This window comes from Lycium barbarum, chromosome 12 (genome assembly GCF_019175385.1).
Source record: "Lycium barbarum isolate Lr01 chromosome 12, ASM1917538v2, whole genome shotgun sequence".
NCBI classification, from domain to species: domain Eukaryota; kingdom Viridiplantae; phylum Streptophyta; class Magnoliopsida; order Solanales; family Solanaceae; genus Lycium; species Lycium barbarum.
In genome coordinates, this window is record NC_083348.1 from 45,441,442 (window position 1) to 45,461,022 (window position 19,581).

General features: G+C 39.5%; 1 protein-coding gene across 1 annotated transcript; it reads left to right on the top strand.

Annotated features, from left to right (window-relative positions):
• Positions 1–8,263: 8,263 nt before the first annotated feature.
• On the top strand, positions 8,264–19,415 carry LOC132624241 (uncharacterized). The gene is made up of 3 exons (XM_060339047.1): positions 8,264–8,524; positions 8,731–8,863; positions 19,072–19,415. Exons 1-3 carry the CDS (start codon positions 8,264–8,266, stop codon positions 19,413–19,415), a joined length of 738 nt encoding a protein of 245 aa, XP_060195030.1.
• The last annotated feature ends 166 nt before the right edge of the window (positions 19,416–19,581 follow it).

The window sequence follows — 19,581 nt, forward strand, 5'->3', positions numbered from 1 at the left end:
GATCGCTCCTTTCGTTCAGGACAGGGTCAGAGATCGAGGGCCTCAGATTCTCAGTTAAGGGAAGATTATAGTCAGAGGAGACCCTCCATACCGCGATGCAGCCAATGCGGCAGACTACATTCTGAACCGTGTCGCCAAGGTTCGGATGCTTGCTATGCCTATGGCCAGGTTGGGTATATGATGCGAGATTGCCCGTCGACGAGCGGTAGAGTAAGGATTCAGCCCACAGGATCAACAGCGGGTTCATCTTCAGTGCGCCCAGTAGGGCAGACTCCCCAGATCCCAGTAGGTCGAGGTAGAGGCAGAAAGGGAGCATCTATTTCAGGTGCCACTCAGCCCCGTGTGTATGCTTTAGCGGGACGACAGGATCTCGAGTCCTCCCCAGATGTGGTTACAGGTACATTATCTGTATTTTCCCAAGATGTATACGCCTTGATAGATCTGAGTTCTACTTTTTCCTATATTACCCCGTATGTTGTTGGTCGTATTGGGGTGAAACCTGAGCCAATCAAACCTTTTGAGGTATCTACTCTGATTGGTGATCCCGTGATAGCTAGACAAGTGTTTAAAAACTGTATGCTTGTGATATGCAATTGCCAGACCAAAGTAGATCTAATTGAGCTAGAAATGCTAGATTTCGATGTGATTATAGGTATAAATTGGCTGGCTTCATGTTATGCTAACGTGGATTGCCGAAGGAAAATAGTTCGATTCCAATTTCCGGGAGAGCCCGTGCTTGAATGGAAGGGTAATACAGTATCTGCAAGAGGTAGGTTTATTTTCTACCTTAAGGCAAGAAAGATGATAGCTAAGGGCTATATTTATCACTTAGTCCGAGTACATGACATCGAAGCAAAGTCTCCAACATTCCATTCTGTTCCGGTAGCGAATGAATTTCCGGATGTATTTCCAGATGAACTTTCAGGTCTTCCTCCAGAAAGAGAAATTTATTTTGCTATTGATGTGTTGCCGGATACCAAGCCTATTTCTATTCCTCCTTATCGAATGGCTCCGGCCGAATTGAAAGAGCTAAAGGCACAGTTGAAAGATTTGCTTGAAAAAGGGTTTATTAGACCCAGTTCATCACCGTGGGGAGCACCAGTCTTGTTCGTGAGAAAGAAAGATGGTTCCCTACGAATGTGCATCGATTATAGGCAGTTGAACAAGGTGACGATAAAGAACAAATATCCTCTCCCAAGAATTGACGATTTATTTGATCAGCTGCAGGGTGCCAAGTGGTTTTATAAAGTAGACCTGAGGTCGGGTTATCATCAAGTGAGGGTTAGAGAAGAAGATATTCCTAAAACAGCCTTCAGAACGAGATATGGCCATTATGAGTTTCGGGTGATGTCGTTTGGGTTGACTAATGCTCTGGCTGTGTTTATGAATTTGATGAATAACATATTTAGACCACTCTTGGATTTATTTGTGATAGTATTCATTGATGATATTCTGGTGTATTCTCGCACAGAATCAGAGCATGCAGATCACTTGCGTACTGTTCTTGGGATTCTTCGAGCTCGCGAATTATATGCAAAATTTTCAAAGTGCTGAGTTTTGGCTGAATTCGGTAACATTTTTGGGCCATGTTATTTCAGATGATGGTATTCGAGTTGATACTCAGAAAATTGAAGCTGTGAAGACTTGGCTAAGGCCTACGACACCTACAGAAGTTCGTAGTATTCTGGGATTGGCAGGTTATTATAGAAGATTCGTAGAGGGCTTCTCATCTATTTCCGCCCCATTGACGAACTAACCCAGAAGTCAGCCAAATTTCAATGGAATGATGCTTGTGAACGCAGCTTCCAAGAGTTGAAGGACAGATTAACCTCAGCTCCAGTCTTAACACTTCCAGAAGGGTTCGATGGTTATGTAGTATACTGTGATGCTTCCGGTGTTGGATTAGGATGCGTGTTAATGCAGCACGGTAGAGTCATTGCTTATGCTTCGAGGCAGCTGCAGAAACATGAAAAGAACTATCCAACTCAAGACCTCGAATTAGCTGCAATCGTTCATGCATCAAAAATGTGGAGACATTACTTGTATGGGGTGCACGTCGATATTTATACAGACCACAAGAGCCTTCAATGCATTTTCAAGCAGAAGGAGTTAAACCTGCGGCAGAGGCGGTGGTTAGAATTGTTGAAAGATTATGATGTGAATATTTTATACCATCCTGGAAAAGAAAATGTAGTAGCCGATGTGCTTAGCCGCAGATCAATGGGCAGTTTATGTGAAGTTCCTCTGGAAAGGAAAGAAATGATTCACGAGCTCCATCAGCTAGCTAATCTTGGAGTGTGTGTAATTGATTCAGGTAGTGCAGGGATTGGTATTAATGATCCCACGATTTCGTCTCTGAATGTGGAAGTTAAAAAGCGATAGTATGAAGATCCTCAGTTGAGCCAGTATAGAGACGCACTTTCTGAAAAAGAGAGATCTCCATTTAAAACTTCGATGGATGAGATACTCAGATACCAAGGCAGGCTATGTGTTCCGAATGTTGTAGAATTGGACCGACGAATTCTAGAAGAAGCCCATTATTCTCGGTATTCTATTCACCCAGATGCAACAAAAATGTACCACGATCTCAAATTGATATATTGGTGGGATGGCATGAAGACACACATAGCATAATTTGTAGCCCAATGTCTAAATTGCCAACAAGTAAAGATCGAACATCAGAAGCCATGAGGGTTATTGCAAGCGATGGAAATTCCTACGTGGAAATGGGAAATTATCAATATGGATTTTATTATAGGATTACCCCGTTCCCGAGGCAAGTGTGATTCTATATAGGTAATCGTTGACAGATTAACAAAGGTATCTCATTTTCTTCCAGTCAGGACCACATACTCAGCAGGAGATTATGCGAGATTGTATCTCAAGGAAATTGTGTGACTTCATGGTGTTCCACTCTCCATTATTACAGATAGAGGAGCACAGTTTATAGCCAAGTTCTGGAAGTCCTTTCAAGAAGGTCTAGGTACCCAGGTGAAGCTTAGTACAGCATTCCATCCGCAAACTGATGGGCAAGCCGAAGTACTATTCAAACCTTGGAGGATATGCTCCGAGCATGTGTGTTGGATTTCGGTGGTAGCTGGGATGATCACTTACCCCTTATTGAGTTTGCTTACAACAATAGCTACCATTCCAGTATCCAAATGGCTCTGTATGAAGCCCTATATGGAAGGAAATGTAGGTCCCCAATTGGATGGTTTGAAATAGGAAAAGTATAGCTAATAGGCCCTGAATTGATTCAGCAAGCGATAGAAAAAGTCAAAGTGATCCGGGATCGATTGTTGACAGCCCAAAGCCGCCAAAAATCATATGCGGATAACCGCCGGCGAGACTTGAAATTTCAGGTCGATGATTGGGTATTTTTGAAGGTATCGCCAACGAAAGGGGTGATGAGATTTGGCAAGAAAGGGAAGTTAAGTCCTCGATACATCGGACCTTACAAAATCATCCGCAAGGTGGGTCATGTAGCCTATGAATTGGACTTACCTTCAGAGCTTGAATCAGGTCATCCAGTCTTTCACGTCTCAATGCTCCGTAAGTGCGTTGGAAATCCTAAGAGGATTGTTCCGATTGATGATGTCCAGGTGACAGAAAGGTTAGCATATGAAGAAGTACCCATTGCCATCTTAGATAGGCAAGTACGAAGACTTCGAAACAAGGAAGTGGCCGCAGTTAAGGTCTTATGGCGGAATAACAATAAAGAAGAGATGACTTGGGAAGCGGAAGAGAGAATGAAATCCAAGTATCCACACTTATTCCAACCCCCAAGAGAGGTTCAAGATGAAACACCAGCAATATAAGGTATGTATGCAGTAAATGAAGTGTAATAATTAGAGTATCTGAACACCCCTATTTCCATCATTACTCAGATATTATATATCCTATCTTCGGGAGCTTTCGTAAGTCTTTCTTAGAGTTTTACTGTGTTGTAGCCCTGTGAGGCAGATTATTATGGGTTGTTGTGACAGGATGGTAGCGCCATATTACAGGGGAAACTCTGGCGAAATTTTTGTAGAATTCCCGAGTACTTAACATTCGAGGACAAATGTTCCAAAAGGGGGGGACAATGTTACACCTCGGAACTTTGGGTTGCTGAGCGGTGAAGGGACTAACGTAAGTTAAGGTAAACATGATGTCCCTACAAGTAAGAAGGGATACTTAATAATTCTAATTAAGATTCCAAAGAAGTTAGAGGCAAAAGTTCGTCAAATGAAACTCCAACGCAGTTCTGCAAAAGGGGGTTCGACGGTCGTTCTTTGTACCGTCGGACGAGTCGACGCTTCGTCGATTGTGCCGTAGAATTGAGCTAGATCAAAGACCATTCGACGAATAGGTCGACGCTCCGTCGATCAGTTCGACGGACCGTTCTTCTCACCGTAGAATGAAGGGAAACGACAGATTGCTCACTGGAAATTTAACAACCTCGACGGCCAGATCGACGCTCCGTCGATCGCACCGTACATCTCGGACAGGACTGATTTCATGATTTAACATAAGGACCCTCCATCATTTTTATTTCATTTCATTTTCGTTCTCCACACACCAAAGCAACCTCTAGAACTTTATCCAGTATTCATCCACAAAAATTCAAGGGAAAACCATGGTCAACTACACCAAATCCATGAAATCAAATGTATGAATCTCATTAAAACGTCATCTAAGCCAAGAAAACTCAGAAGTGAGTTAGGGTTTTGGTGCAAGAAGAGGAGCTCCACTTAAGTGTTGTTCATCCATCATCTAAGGTGAGTCTTATGACTATTTTATATGGTTTGAGTGGTTAAAAGTTGAAACACTTGGATTGTGGAAATACATAGAAATTGGGTCATGAATGTGTGAATAGAGTCATTGTTGAATAGTGATTGGGATGAATCATGAATGTTGGTATGCTGTGATTGTGAATGTTGTTATTAACGTTTGGGAGTTGATATAGAATGTGGGAAATGTAGTATAAACAAAGGAAGTGCTGCCCAACTTTCCCTAGAAATGATAAAATGTTTTTATAGCCGAGTAACTAATGTTAATGCGATTCCTCTTGAAGGTAGAAACGTGGGCACCAAAGGAAACAAAACGAATGATAGATTAGTTAAGCGCAAAAGGTATGTGAGGGTAGTCCTTTCTTTCTATGGCATGAATCTTATAGTATGATTTTCCTTCTTCTTCATGAATCTCTTAAATTCCGGAAAACTATGAGCCTGTGTTCATGAATAGCTACACAAGGTAATGGGTTAAAGTATAGAAGTTCTAGATGTTCAGGATATGATGTTCCTAAAACGTTAAGGAGGTCATTTATTGCTTACACTCACCTCATATTCTATTCCCTTCAAGGTGAGGCAGAATGTTAATGAGTGCTCCATAAGGAAATCGGGAGATCACGACCTTACGTCACCCCAATAAAGTATAGTTGTCCTTGAATATTTATGCATGCACTATGATGAGCATATTATGATGATGATGATAAACACCGCGCCTATATGGCAGGGCAGTCACCGCTAAGGCGGGCAGCGTATACACCATGGCCAGATGGCATGGGCAGACACCACTAGTGGGCGGCATGAGACGATACCCCGGACACGGGAGGCCTGGACGCAGGCTAATGATCATTACACCGATCTGATATGGACGGGCAGTTTATATATTTATGCATATATGAGATGATGATGATTATGAGTAAGCCAACATGCATCATTTCCTTTATATTTGACAGTCAGATACAGATGCTCCTTATCGATGCTTCCTTTATTTCATTGACGTAATATCAATGTTTATGCCTCTCATACTCAGTACAATGTTCATACTGACGTCCGTTTTCTTTGGACGCTGTGTTCATGCCCACAGGTAGACAGGGAGGTGAGCTTGATCCAGACTCGTAGTAGCTGTCAGCTGGTTTGAGAGCACTCCATTGTTTCAGAGGTGCTTATGATTATTCTTTTGTGTACATACGTATATTTCGGGCATGACGGGGTCTTGTCCCATCCATATATTTAGCACTCCAGTAGAGGCTCGTAGATACGCAGTGTGGGTAGAATGGTCTCAAGAGGTTGCTACCATGTATATATGTATCTATATATTATCTCAATGACCAAAAGGCTTGTGCATATAAAAGTATTTATGTTTCCGAATGAAAGATGATTTTCTTATAATTTGAGTATGATTTTGATAAAAGAGCGTTTAATGAGCATGATAAGTAGTAGGACGAGTGGTGCTCGGTGGTTAGCCCCGGGTACCCGTCACGGCCCCTAGCCGGGTCGTCACATATTCACACTATTTGCTCTTTTGATGAATAATCATTGATTGATCCGGGTTCAAACCATTCTTATGTGACACCATATTTTTCTCTTAATTTTGAGGTGGAGCCCGAACTATTGTTAGAACCTCTCTCTGTGGATACACCTGCTGGTGTTCCTGTTATTGCTTCTTACAGTTTATAGAAAGTATGTAGTGGTAATTTAAGCTCGTGAGACTATAGCTGACTTTTTTGAACTAGAAATGGTAGATTTTGATGTGATTATGGGGATGGATTAGCAGTCTTAGTGTTATGAAAATGTGGATTTCCGGCATAAATTAGTTCGTTTGGAATTCCCTAATGAACCAATTATTGTGTGGAAAGTTTAAATTGCTAAGCCTCAAGGTAGGTTTATTTCTTATCTTAAGGCTCATAAAATGATCTCGAAAGGGTATATTTATCATCTCGTTGTTGTCAACGACACCCTAGCTGTAGTACCCGAATTCGCGTCTGTCCCTATAGTTAATGAATTTCCCGAAGTGTTTACAAAATATCTTCCGGGTATTCCACCTGATAGAGTTATTGATTTTGGGATTGATGTTATTCCCAATACCCAACCGATCTCTATTCCGCCGTATCGTATGGCTCCAGCAGAGCTACGTGAATTGAAAGACCAATTAAAGGACTTGTTGGATAAAGGTTTTATTCGACCAAGTACCTCTCCTTTGGGTGCTTCGATCCTATTCATTAGAAACAAGGATGGTTCTCTTAGAATGTGTGTTGATTATCGTCAGCTTAATAAGGTAACCATTAAGAATAAGTATCCTTGACCTAGGATAGGTGACTTGTTCGACCAACTTCAGGGTGTTAATTTCTTTTCAGAGATTAACTTAAGGTCTAGGTATCATCAGCTGGGATATTCAAAAATCAGCTTTTCGCACTTGTTATGGACATTTTGAACTTCTAGTGATTTCCTTTGATTAGACTAATGCCCTCGCTGCATATATGGATCTGACTTGATTGTTTCATTATTTTATTTACTGATGATATTCTGGTGTATTCGAAAAGTTATGAGGAGCATGCAGATCACTTGAGAATAACCTTGAAAACACTTGAGGAGAATAAGCTTTATGCAAAATTTTCTAAGTGTGAGTTCTGGCTTAACACTGTGGCTTTCTTAGGCCATGTGGTGTCTAGCGAAGGTATTAAGGTTGACTCTCAGAAAATTTCAGCAGTCAATGACTGGCCGAGGCCCACGAGTTCGATGGATATTCGTAGCTTCTAGGGTTTGGAAAGTTACTACCAAAATTTTGTGGAAGGTTTCTCATCTATAGCCGCACCACTGACGAAATTGACTCAGAAGACTGCTAAGTTCCAATGGTCTGAAGCCTGTGAAAAGAGCTTTCAAGAGCTTAAGGTGAGATTGACTTTGGCTCTTATTTTGACTCTACCTTCAGCGTCTGGTGGTTATGTAGTTTATTATGATGCTTCTATAATTGGGTTTGGATGTGTGTTGATGCATAATGATAAGGTGATCGCCTATGTTTCACGACAATTGAAGAAGCATGAAAAGAATTATCCGACTCATGATTTGGAAGTGGCTGTTGTGGTTTTCGCTCTAAATATTTGGTGTCACTACTTGTATGGTGAGCACTGTGATGTCTTCACAGATCACAAGAACTTGCAATATATTTTCAAGCAGCGAGAGTTGAATCTCAGATAGAGAAGATGGTTAGAGTTGTTGAAAGATTACGACTTGAACATCTTGTATCATCCTGGTAAGGCAAATGTTGCTGCTGCTGCTGATGCTTTCAGCTGAAAATCTATAGGCACGTTATCATATTTGAGTGCTCAGGAAATGCCGATGGGCAGGAACATTCGAAGACTTGCTAGTCTTGGAATCCAACTTGATGAAACTAAACATGGGGCGTTAGTGGGAATTACGCAAATGCGATCCGATATTGTGGAGAGAATTCAGTCCAAGAATAAGAAGATGGACTCCTGGTGAAGCTGCGAGATAGAATGGAAAAGGGTGAGTACACTTCATTCACCGTTGGTGCTTATGACGATGTCCTAAGGTTGCAAGGACGTTTATGTGTCCCTGATGTTGATGGTCTCCGACAAGAGTTAATGGTGGAAGCGCATAGTTCCAAATATTCTGTGCATCGGGGATCCACCAAGATGTATAAATATTTGAAGGCTAAACACAAAAGACCTTGTGGTTTGGCTCAGAATATTGAGATTCCCCTATGGAAGTGGGAGATGATTAACATGGACTTTGTCGTGGGTTTACCTCGCACAAAGGCCAAGTTCGATTCTATTTGGGGGATCATGATAGACTCACCAAGTCTGATTATTTTCTTCCTGTGAAAACATTGAAAACTGCGGCGCATTACACCAAGTTATATTTGAATCATATAGTCCTATTACATGGGATTCCGATATCCAACATATCTGACAGAAGTATGCAATTCATTGCTCATTTATAGAAATCGTTCCAAGAAGGTTTAGGAACCCGAGTGAACTTGTGTACTGCCTTCCATGCTCAGACAGATGCGCAGGCAGAGAGAACTATACAAATTCTGGAAGAGACGTTACAAGCGTATGCAGTTGATTTCGGAGGTAATTGGGATGAACATCTACCGCTTGTAGAGTTTGCATACAATAATAGTTATCAAGCAAGTATACAAATGGCTCCGTATGAAGCACTGTATAGGAGACGCTGTAGATCTCCAATTGGGTGGTTTGAACCTACTAAAGTAGAACTATTGGGTCCCGACGTAGTTCACGGAGCAATCTAAAAGGTGAACCTCATTGTGCAATAACTCAAGATAGCTTAGAGTCGACAGAAGACTTATACAGACATAAGGCGTCATGAGCTAGAGTTTTCTATTAGTGACAAGGTATTCTTGAAAATGCCTCCAATGAAGGGAGTAATGCGGTTTGAAAGAAAGGGAAAACTTAGTCCTCGTTTTATCGGCCCTTATGAGATTGTGAGAAGAATTGGGAAGGTGGCTTATGAGTTGACACTACCATCTGAGATGGCTATGGTACATCCTGTGCTACACATTTCAATGTTGGGGTTGTATAAACCTAATTCTTCTCATGTCTTAACTCATGAAGAGATTGAAATCAACGAATGGTTGTCTTATGAAGAGGAACACCGGTTCAGATCTTAGACTGACAAGTTAGAAGGTTGAGGACGAAAAATGTGGCTTCGGGAAAAGTCCTGTGGCGAAATCATAATACTGAAGAAGCAACTTGGGAAGCAGAGGAGGATATGAAGAAGAGATATCCTCACTTATTCCCTATTCCGGGTAAGTAGTGAACCTTCGGGTTATAGAATTCTAGCGAAAGTGTAGCCTAAAGGTGTGAATTTCTTATTTCATGTTCCGGTTTGTTGTGGTAGTTATGGGAGTCCCTACGAGGACCATATGGTTATTGTTAGGGTGTTAACAGAGTCGTATGATAGGATAGATTGCAATACCAAAGAACCCTAGAAATTCTGAAAAATTGAGGTCTAGTGAAAATCTTAGGCCCTCACTTTCATTCGGGGACGAATGATCCTGAGAGGCGAATAATACAACACTTTGTAAATCCGGGTTAGATGTGAATGTGTATAATGAGTATTTATGTGATATTTTAGCTATAATAATACATTCGGGATGAATTTGGGTGAAATATAGCCGTTTTGGAGTCAAACCAAATAGTGAAGTTCGTAAGAGTTCCTAAATTCGTCTAAGTCTGCGGTAGTTTTGAATTATTCCCATTTTTCGGGTAGTTACACTAGGAATCTGAGAAAACTCAAAGCATAAAAGTTTTAGATCTTTGAAATACCTTTCCTACCATATATTGTGGATCTCAAACGGATCTTGTGCTAGCAGTTATGCCCATTTTACTGTACGTTATAAGTTGTCGAAACACCTGCGCGACGCATGAAAAACCTGTCTCTGAATCTTAGATACAAGCGCGCTGAGTGGGCGACATGTGGCCATCGCCCAACCCAATCATGTACGATGGGAATTTTGACGAATGGCCAGCGCACGGGCTCGGTTTTTCTAGTTTTGAATTTTATAAGCTTATAACTTCATTATAACTTTCCCCACATTGTTTTGGCCAACTTTTGAAAGACAACAACCCTAGGGATTCCCCAAAACATCTAAGCTAAGTTCTTAAACAATTTCTATGATTATTACCTCAATCTAGTGAAGATTAACACTAGAAACCTCATATATTCCATAGATTGTGAGAATTAGATTCAAGACCCGTTGAAAAGGAGAATTGTTGGGAATTCGTCGTGAGATAAGTTCTTAAATTTCATAATAGTTATGGGGATTGTTTTGGGTTTATATATCATTTAGATATCATTAGAATTCATGAGTGAATTGCATAAATACGAAATTGGCTTAAAAAGCCTAGTATTAAAAAAGGGTGGGAATTCCAAAAAAAAGTGTAAAGTTCAAATCTTTCTCATCTAAATCGATTGTAGAGTGATTATTGAACCTCGAAATAACCTGTTTGCTAGCTTTTAGCATAAATTGAGGTATGTCTACTTTTTTTAAAACGTATTTGGATGTATGACCATTTTTGAAATCTTCTTGAAGTACGTTTATGTTGTGAAAGCATGATTGATGTTTGAGAATCCTACTTTGATTGCTGGTACAAGTTAAAACCCTAGTTTGGTAGTTGTTTCTTGTTGAACTTGTTTTCGAACTAAAAGATGACAACTGAACAAGGTCATGCGTTTAGGGTGAAGCCCGCATCGAACCTTATACGAATTATACTATTGTGATGAACATGTTCTCCTCTATTAAGGATGATTAAACTTATTTTTCAAAAGGTTGAAACTTTCAACATGTTTTTCCTTGAATGGGTTTCTCGAACTTGAATGTATGATTTGAACCTCAATTTCTAAATTGATTGTGACTTGAAATACCTCTATTGTGAGAAGATGACTTAAGAAGTGAATTCGGCTATAAGCCATGTTTGATGATTCGGTTGATATTCAATGAGATGTATTTGTTTGTGTTTGGGATTGTATGGGCATGCTGTGCTAGTCCAAATGACGATTAGCTTCTTAAAGTATCGCTTTTAAGCATTGTTGTGTTAGTCCAGAGGACGATTGACCTTCGAGGCGTGCAGCCCGGTGTATCTATTGTTGTACTAGTCCAGAGGACGATTAGCCCCTGTGGGTTAGCCCCGGTATATCTAATGATTACTCTCCCATGAGTTGGCACGTATTGATTCTTGGGTTATCCATAAGTCGGCTTGTTGATGTTTTCGGATTCGTAAGTGAACAAGTTGATATGGTAAATGGTAAATGAAATAAACGTGATATATTTTTGTTATTGGTTTCTCTGATGACTTTTATTAAGTTTAATGTCGTGCGCTGTCTCTGAACCTTTAAATTGTTTCATGGATACTACTTTACTCATTTTAACTATCTTATTTTGCTATATTAACTATTTACCCTTAGACACTCACTGAGTACCCAGTACTCAGGCATACCATTGTTGTTTTTTTATAGTGTGTCTGGTAATGTTGAGGAGCAAGTTGCTGATACTCGTTCGACTAGGAGAGCTTGCTACTTTCTGGACTATTTGGTGAGCCCACATGCTTGTTTGTGGGACACCACCCTATCTTTACCTACTTATTTCAGTTTTTAGGCTGCGTCCCGAAGTTAGATAGTCATTTGTTTATCTTATATTAAAAGCTCCATAGATAGTTGTCAAATTTTCGGTAGATGTTGAAAGTCTCGTATGACTTATTGAGGCTTTTTTCCACAATTTATGATTTAGTATCTATATTAGACTTCCGCAGATTTTAATGAGTTGAGCATGTTTACGTTTATCCATTTATGACATGTTTTAAATGAATGAGGAAAGAATGTTGAAAGAGAATAGAAATTACTGATTTTATAAGGTGCTTCTAGTGTTGTTCATAGTATTAGATACCTGTTACATCCAGGGTTGGTTTTGGTTCGTGCATGAATGAACCGAGTGAATGAGCCACACCAACTCTTACATGTTCCATCCTAGAGTTCAGATGTGCAAGGCTCTTGAAATAAGGAGATCTAGAGATACGGTGTTACACCTCGCACTTTCAGAGCAGGAGCACGCCACGTATTTCACCATTTTAATGGAGTATCGAAGACGTCCCGTGAAGTTTTTAAAGGGACAAGCCATGGGAAGTACGTAGCAATGAAGTAAAGGATGAATTATGATCTCGTAAGTCGTAACCGGTAAGGACAATCTTGGAACCAAAGGACATGATCATTATCAAGTATAATTAATGATAAATATCATGTATAGAGAGTTTCAGAAGATTTCGGGACCAAGCAAATCGAAGAAAATAAGTTTGTCGAAAATTTGAAAAATTTGGCAGAATTTTGGACAGAAATTCTGGGTCAACTTTAGAGGGGTATATCTCCTAGTATATCAAGAGTTTTGAAGTGAAACAAAATCCTAAATTGAAGTTCAGGAAGTCTAGTTTCCAATGCAACAAACCGTTCATCAAAACGACATCGGAGTAGGGAGTTATGGGCATTTTAAGATAAGCCTCCAAGCTGCCAAATGGCTCCCCGCGGGCCCCACTTGGAAAGTCGGTGGAACCGACTCTCAAGGGGTATAGATACCATATTATTCCACTTTTTTCAACATTTACACTTCTTGGTAGTTCTAGAAACATCCATACACTTCTCTCAAACACTTATAACCCCTTAAATCAAGAATTCAACAAGATTACACCAAACTAGTCCATGAAAAGTGATTGTTCTTGTTTCTAGTTGATGTTGTGGTGAGTTTGGTCTTGAAGAAAGTTGGTGTGGCTAAATTTCTTCAAATATAAGGCATGTTCTTCATCTTATATCTTATGTTGAGTTGATTTGAACGTTTAGCAAGTCTTAAAAGTGAAAATAGTTATAGAGGAAAGGTCATAAAGTGTTGTGTTGTAGTTGTTGAGTTTATGGACTGTTTTGAGCATGTTGTGGCTGTGTTGTTGGGATAATTTCCATGAATATGGATGGTATCTAATGTTGTTGGTGTGTTGATGAGATTATGCTCCTTGATTGTGTCACGACCCAACCGGAGGGCCATGACGGGCACCTGGAGCTAACCCACCGGGCACCTCTCATCGTACATTCACATTCATACCTAGGTGAGCCACATGGCCTATTAACAATTCTATGCCTCAATAATGCCATTTTCAACGGCTAAAAACACCTTTATATCAATGTCAACAACTATGCCCATACACATATGCACAAGCCGACAAGGCTAACAAAATAACATACCAAAACATGAGCCGACAAGGCAAAAGACATCTACTATACATGACTGTCTACGAGCCTCTAAGAAGAGTATGAATATCATCATAAGGACGGGATAGGGCCCCGCCATGCCCATACATATACACAAATGAATAGTACCAACAACTGCAACTCCAAATCAAATGGAGCTCCTCTATGCAGTCTCTGAAAAAGCAATCTATGGGTCAAGTCTATCTCTCTGTCCACCTGCGGGCATGACACAACGTCCACAAACAAAAGGACATCAGTACGAATAATGTACTGAGTATGTAAGGCATAATCAATAACATAATGGAAACATGAGAGATAACATAAGGTAGAAAATTCATGGGATGAAAGAGCCATTTATACCCTTTTCGACGTTCACCATATTTACTTACCCTCTTTCTAATAGGAAGCTTCCATTTCATACATTTATACATATAGTAGTATCATACCCGACCATAGAGGTTCGGTGACTCACATACCCGGCCATGAAAAGACTCGGTGTTATACATACCTGGCCCTACCAAGGGTCAGTGTTATCCGTACCCAACTGCAGTGGTGTGCACGCGATAGATATCATACCCGGCCATATAAGCTCGGTGTTCTTAGTAGTCATACTTTAATATATAAATATATATACATGGGAGTACATACATGTCCTCAACATCATCATCATCACCATAATTTTCACACGTCCTTCCTTAGAGGATCAACTATCATAGGATGGGGACCAATGGAATCATGAGAATATCAAGATCATGAGCTTTAGTGATTCTAGGAATGAAATCATCATGGAAGATACTATGGATTTCACATGATGTATACATCAATGGGATCATGCCTTAAGAAAGAATGGTTGGCCTTATATACCTCTTTGTCTTCTTAACTACTTAGCATTCACCGCCCAAGCTTGAGAAATCTACATTTAAAAGGATTCATACCATAGTTAAGTCTTAAAGACACTCTTGACTTCAAACTAGAGCAATTCATAAGCTAACGAAAATTGGGCAGAATTTCCCCTATTTCATCGGCTTCTACCATATTGTGAAACAACTCCCAAACAACTATAACAACATCCACAATATCATAATCAAGTAGTCATATTCCATTAAGTCTCAAAATTCATACTTGTGTTCAACTTATAATAACAACTTCACACCAACCCTTTGCACATTTTCATACAACACTTCCTCATTACCATTATTACCTCCTATAACAAGATTATATCCATATCATACTAAGAATCATGACTCAAGTTAGCTTACTACTCAAAACATCATGAAAACTACATTTAAACCTCATCTTCTACTTTCTCCTTTTACCCAAGTTGTTCAACAACTAAACATTCTTGATAACATGTAATAAGCATGAAAACTTACCTTTTATCTCATAAGAGTGAGCTTTGGAGCAAGTTATCAACTTATATGAGAACCCTAGCTTCAATACCTAAAGAATTCTTGAAGTTTACTAACCCTAGCAAGACGTCTAACACATGGATAACTTGATTTTTGCCTCTTGATCTTTAATTTCTCTTGGATTTTGGCTTGGATTAGTTTATGGAGTTAAAGAGAGGGTTTCTCGAGAGGTCTTGGATCTGATTTGGGAAAATAAAATGTCCAAATGAAGTAAAACGAAATATATAAAGCGTAACTTAAAATCCCGACGGGCAATCCTGCGCCCACTTTGACGGGCCGTCAAAATTCCTACCGGCCGTCAAAATGCTCTGTCAAACTGCCCAGCCAAACATGGATCATTGTGAATGTTTTACGCTGGGAAGATACAATTTGACGGGCCACAGAAATTTCTGCGGTCCGTCAAACAGGTCCATCAAAATGTTCTGCTCGAGCAGTCTGTCTTAAAACACCCATAACTTTTTACTTCGATGTCACATTGACGAACGGTTTGTTGCATTGGAAACTAGACTCAATGAACTTCAATTTGGATAAAAGAAACACACAAAAACTCCTCATATTCTAGGAGATATACCTCTTCCAAGTTGGGCTAAAATCCTATCCAAAATTTTGCCAAGTTTTCCCAAAGTTCCGACAAACTCAACTCCTTAATTTGCTTGTTCTCAAATCCTTCCATTGCTCATTTCATGAGCTTAAACCCCCATAACCATAATATAGGAACATATAATCTCATATATCCTAGAAGATAACTCCAGTTTCCACGATTAGGACAACTAACACCTAATGAATCTCAATGGACAAAACTACGAGGTGTAACAGATTGGGAAGAAAGGAAGTGTATATTGTTATTTTATGTTGAAAAACATCGTGTGGGATGTTTTATTGAGAATATTGATGTTGATGATGTTGTTGTTGATATTGGTGTTGCTATTGTTGTTGTTTTGTTGGTATTGTGATTTCGGGCTAGGGATATAAACAGGGGAGATGCTGCCTGAATTTCGACAGATTTTAAGGGGATTTAATTTGAAGACTTAAGATAAGTATATGACGATAAGCCTAACAGTAGTATGAATTATCTTGAATGTAGATTTACGAGCTTGGAAGGATAAGCGTTAAGTAGAAGGAGACCAAAAAAGTATGTTAAGGCTAATCCCTTTCTTTCTAAAGACATGATTCCTTCCGTATGAACCTATATATGTTTTCCATAACATTCTTATTCCCAAAAGTTAGAAGTTCATGATTCTTATAGTTTCTTTTCATGCTAAAGATCAGTATGTCCCATGATGATAATGATGATGATGATGATCCCATTCCTAGAAATTCCAAAGCTTATGGATTTGATGCTATTATGAGATTATTGATCTTATATCATGATTTTCTTGATTTTATTCATTGTTGTTGATCTCACCTTATGTTACTTGTTCCTTCAAGGTGAGATATAGCGATGATGATTGTTCCATAATATAAATCGGAGGTTTACCGATCTTACGTCACTTCGTTGAGTTTAGGAATGTGTACTTAAGCAATGTTTTGTAGGACATGAATAGAGAGGCTTATGGTGTCTCTCAGGATTTGATTAATGTTTAGTTAAGAGAGAAGAAGTTCTAACTGCCCAGAACTATGCTTATAAGTCTTATGTGATCATGAGAAGTACATAGAGATTACTCATGGAGGCCAGGTCATGATGTTGATTATTACCACCGAGCTACGGCCGGTTGGGCAGATATGTATTTACCACCATACTACGACTGGTTCCACCGAGCTACGGCCGGTTGGGCAGATATGTATTTACCACCATGCTACGGCTGGTTGGGCAGTTATTACCGCCGAGCTACGGCTGGTTGGGCAGATATATATATTTACCACCATGCTACAGCTGGTTGGGCAGTTAGCACCAGGACAATAAGTAAGTTATAGACACAGTATTGTACATAGATGTAGTTAAATAGATGAGAGTATAGAGAGATATGCATACTAGATTCTCATTGGTAAGTCAGAAGTGCTAGGTTGATTCTTATCCTTCTTCTTGCAGTATATGTTTATTACGTTACATTTGCTCCTAACATACTTGGTACACTATTCGTACTAACGTCCTTTTGCTTGTGGACGCTACGTTCATGCCCGCAGGTATAGACAAACGAGACGAGGACCTTCCACAGTAGGCTACCTCCAGGTACTAATCTTGATTGGTGGGCTCCACTTCTTCCTGGAGCATTGTCGAGTTTGGGTCCGTGTATGTATTCTTGTGTGTTACGGGTATGTCGGGGGCCCTGTCCCGACTTGTATACTTCAGTATGTTCATAGAAGCTTTGCAGACAGTTTCTTGTGTAAAACTTAGTTATGTCTTGTCAGTGGTTACGTCGGCATCGTGGGCCCATTATACATATACATATTCATGATCCTCTTTGGCCTTATTATGCCATTCGAGACATTAAAGACGCAAGTTACAATTTGGTTCGCTCGGCCCTAGTAAGGTGCCGGGTGCCAATCACGCCTTACTAAGGGTGGGGCGTGACATACAGACATAGCGGATAGGATCTAAGAGTACTTGGTAGAATTATCTGGGATAAACTTCAGACTCCCATCAAGCATATCAAGCCGTGTGATAGTAAAGAGGTTGCCTCCATCTCAAACACTCATGTCCTCAAAGTCCTATCCAAGAAAGTGTTTGTGGCCTATCGGTTTGCTGCTCACAAGTTGCTATATAGGCAAGTTTTATACTGAAGAAGGTTACACCCTTACATAAAGAATAAAAGCAGAAATCAAGCAAATCATCGAGAGCATATTTGAGAGACTTTTGATTGGCTTTTGAAGTGCTGCCTAATACGAAGGGCCAGATTGAAGAACCTGTTTCATAGTCTTATGCCTTACAGTGTTCAAGTCTAGTTATTTTGTATTCAGAGTGTTTATCGAGTTGTACCTGTTTACAACTTTCTTAGAAGCATTGTGTTAGGTAAAAACAATTGTTAGATTTAACTCCAAGTTGAGGACAACTCGGAGAGGACTCAAAAGTCTATGTAGATTGTTGTGTAAGGGATTAGAGTTAGTTCCTAAGTTGCAATTCTTGTAATATGAATTTGTTGAGGCTCACAGTGTTTAGTGAATTTTGGGACAAATCCTTCAGAGGTGTAGTTGTAGGGGTGGCAAATGGGCCATTTGGGCTAAAGTTGTGCGGGTCAAGATGGCCTGAACCTATAGATGGGCCAAAGCCTAACCTGCCCAAAGCTTGTTTGCGCTAAGATGGATTGGGTCAAGATGGGTTAAATGAAGGGTCATAACCCAACCTGCCCAACTTAACCCACCTTTTCAACATTTTGAGAAACTAAAAATATCGATATTCTTTGACCGTAAACATATTCTCTCGCTTATGCTTTTCTAAATAAACGGTGTTTTGAAAATCAAATTTAAATACTTTTTGGATATAAAAAGAAAAAACAAACTCAAAGATATGTTTTTACTCAAAATAATAAAGATATTCACTAGAAATATTTCCTCATAAGTTATCCTAATACATAAATTATATTCGAAATTATTCCGAAAAGTAAATCAAAAGAAAATTAAATGTTAATTGACGTAATGAATAGTGATTTTGTCAGATTCCTCTCTTTTACCCCTTTGTCTTATTTATATATTTTTATGGTTGTTTTGTACATAACTAAGAGTGACAAACGTATGTCGGATATCGGTGGGTCGAAGATAGGTTAAATAAAAACGGATAAGCATAGACCCTCAGGAAAAAAAATTAAAAACTTAAAATAAAAATTACTAGTAAAAACTTTTAATAAGGAAATAAAAAAAAATTCTAAAAAAAATTACAAAAAAAAAATTAAATAATAACTAAAAAAGAAGTTAATCATGTTTTGCAACTTTTATTCTTATGGCAATTGATAGGTCAGTTTGGGCTCATTTGATGAGCCAGTTTGGGATGATTTATGATGAGTCAACTTGGGCTAGCCCAAATCATCCCATCTTCAAAATCACTCTAGCCCAAACCCATTAAAGCTTGGGCGGGTTGGGCAGGTCAAATGGGCATACCATTGAAGTCTTGAGGCATGCCAAACCTTCTATATCTATCAACCCTGTTAAGTGGCAACCTCCTGATCATGAATACCTGAAGTTTAACACAGATGGTAGCTCGAGAGGTAATCCTGGACCTAGTGGTGGTGGAGGTATTCTTAGAAACTCACAGGGCCATATGATCTCTGCTTTTGCTGCTCCTTTTGGTCTTGTTTTTAATAACAATGGTGAGGCCTTAGCTATACTAATTGGCATTGAATGGTGTTTGAGTCATAATTACATGAACATTGTGGTTGAAAGTGACTCCCTTCTAGCTGTCTACTGGATAGTGGACATTGCTAAGCCTCCATGGGACCTGGCAGATACCATCAACAACATCAAGGCCATATCAAACTCTTTCGATTCTTTCAAGATCCAACATTGCTTCAGGGAAGGTAATAAAATAGTCGATTGACTAGCATGTTTTTATGTATTGTGCACCAACACCACGTGGTTTGATTTACCTGCTCAACTGCCTAGAGAAGCCAGGAGTGAACTCAACATGGATAGAGCTCAACTTCCCTCTTATAGAAGAAGAATCATCCACAATTCTTTAGCTCTAGATAGGAACATGGATTTGA

Coding starts and splice junctions, on each gene's coding strand:
- LOC132624241 (XM_060339047.1), top strand. CDS start 8,264: ATGGAAAAGGGTGAGTACACTTCATTCACCGTTGGTGCTTATGACGAT. Junction 8,525..8,730: donor TGATTAACATGGACTTTGTC/GTGGGTTTACCT, acceptor GCTCATTTATAG/AAATCGTTCCAAGAAGGTTT. Junction 8,864..19,071: donor GTATGCAGTTGATTTCGGAG/GTAATTGGGATG, acceptor AGTTTAACACAG/ATGGTAGCTCGAGAGGTAAT.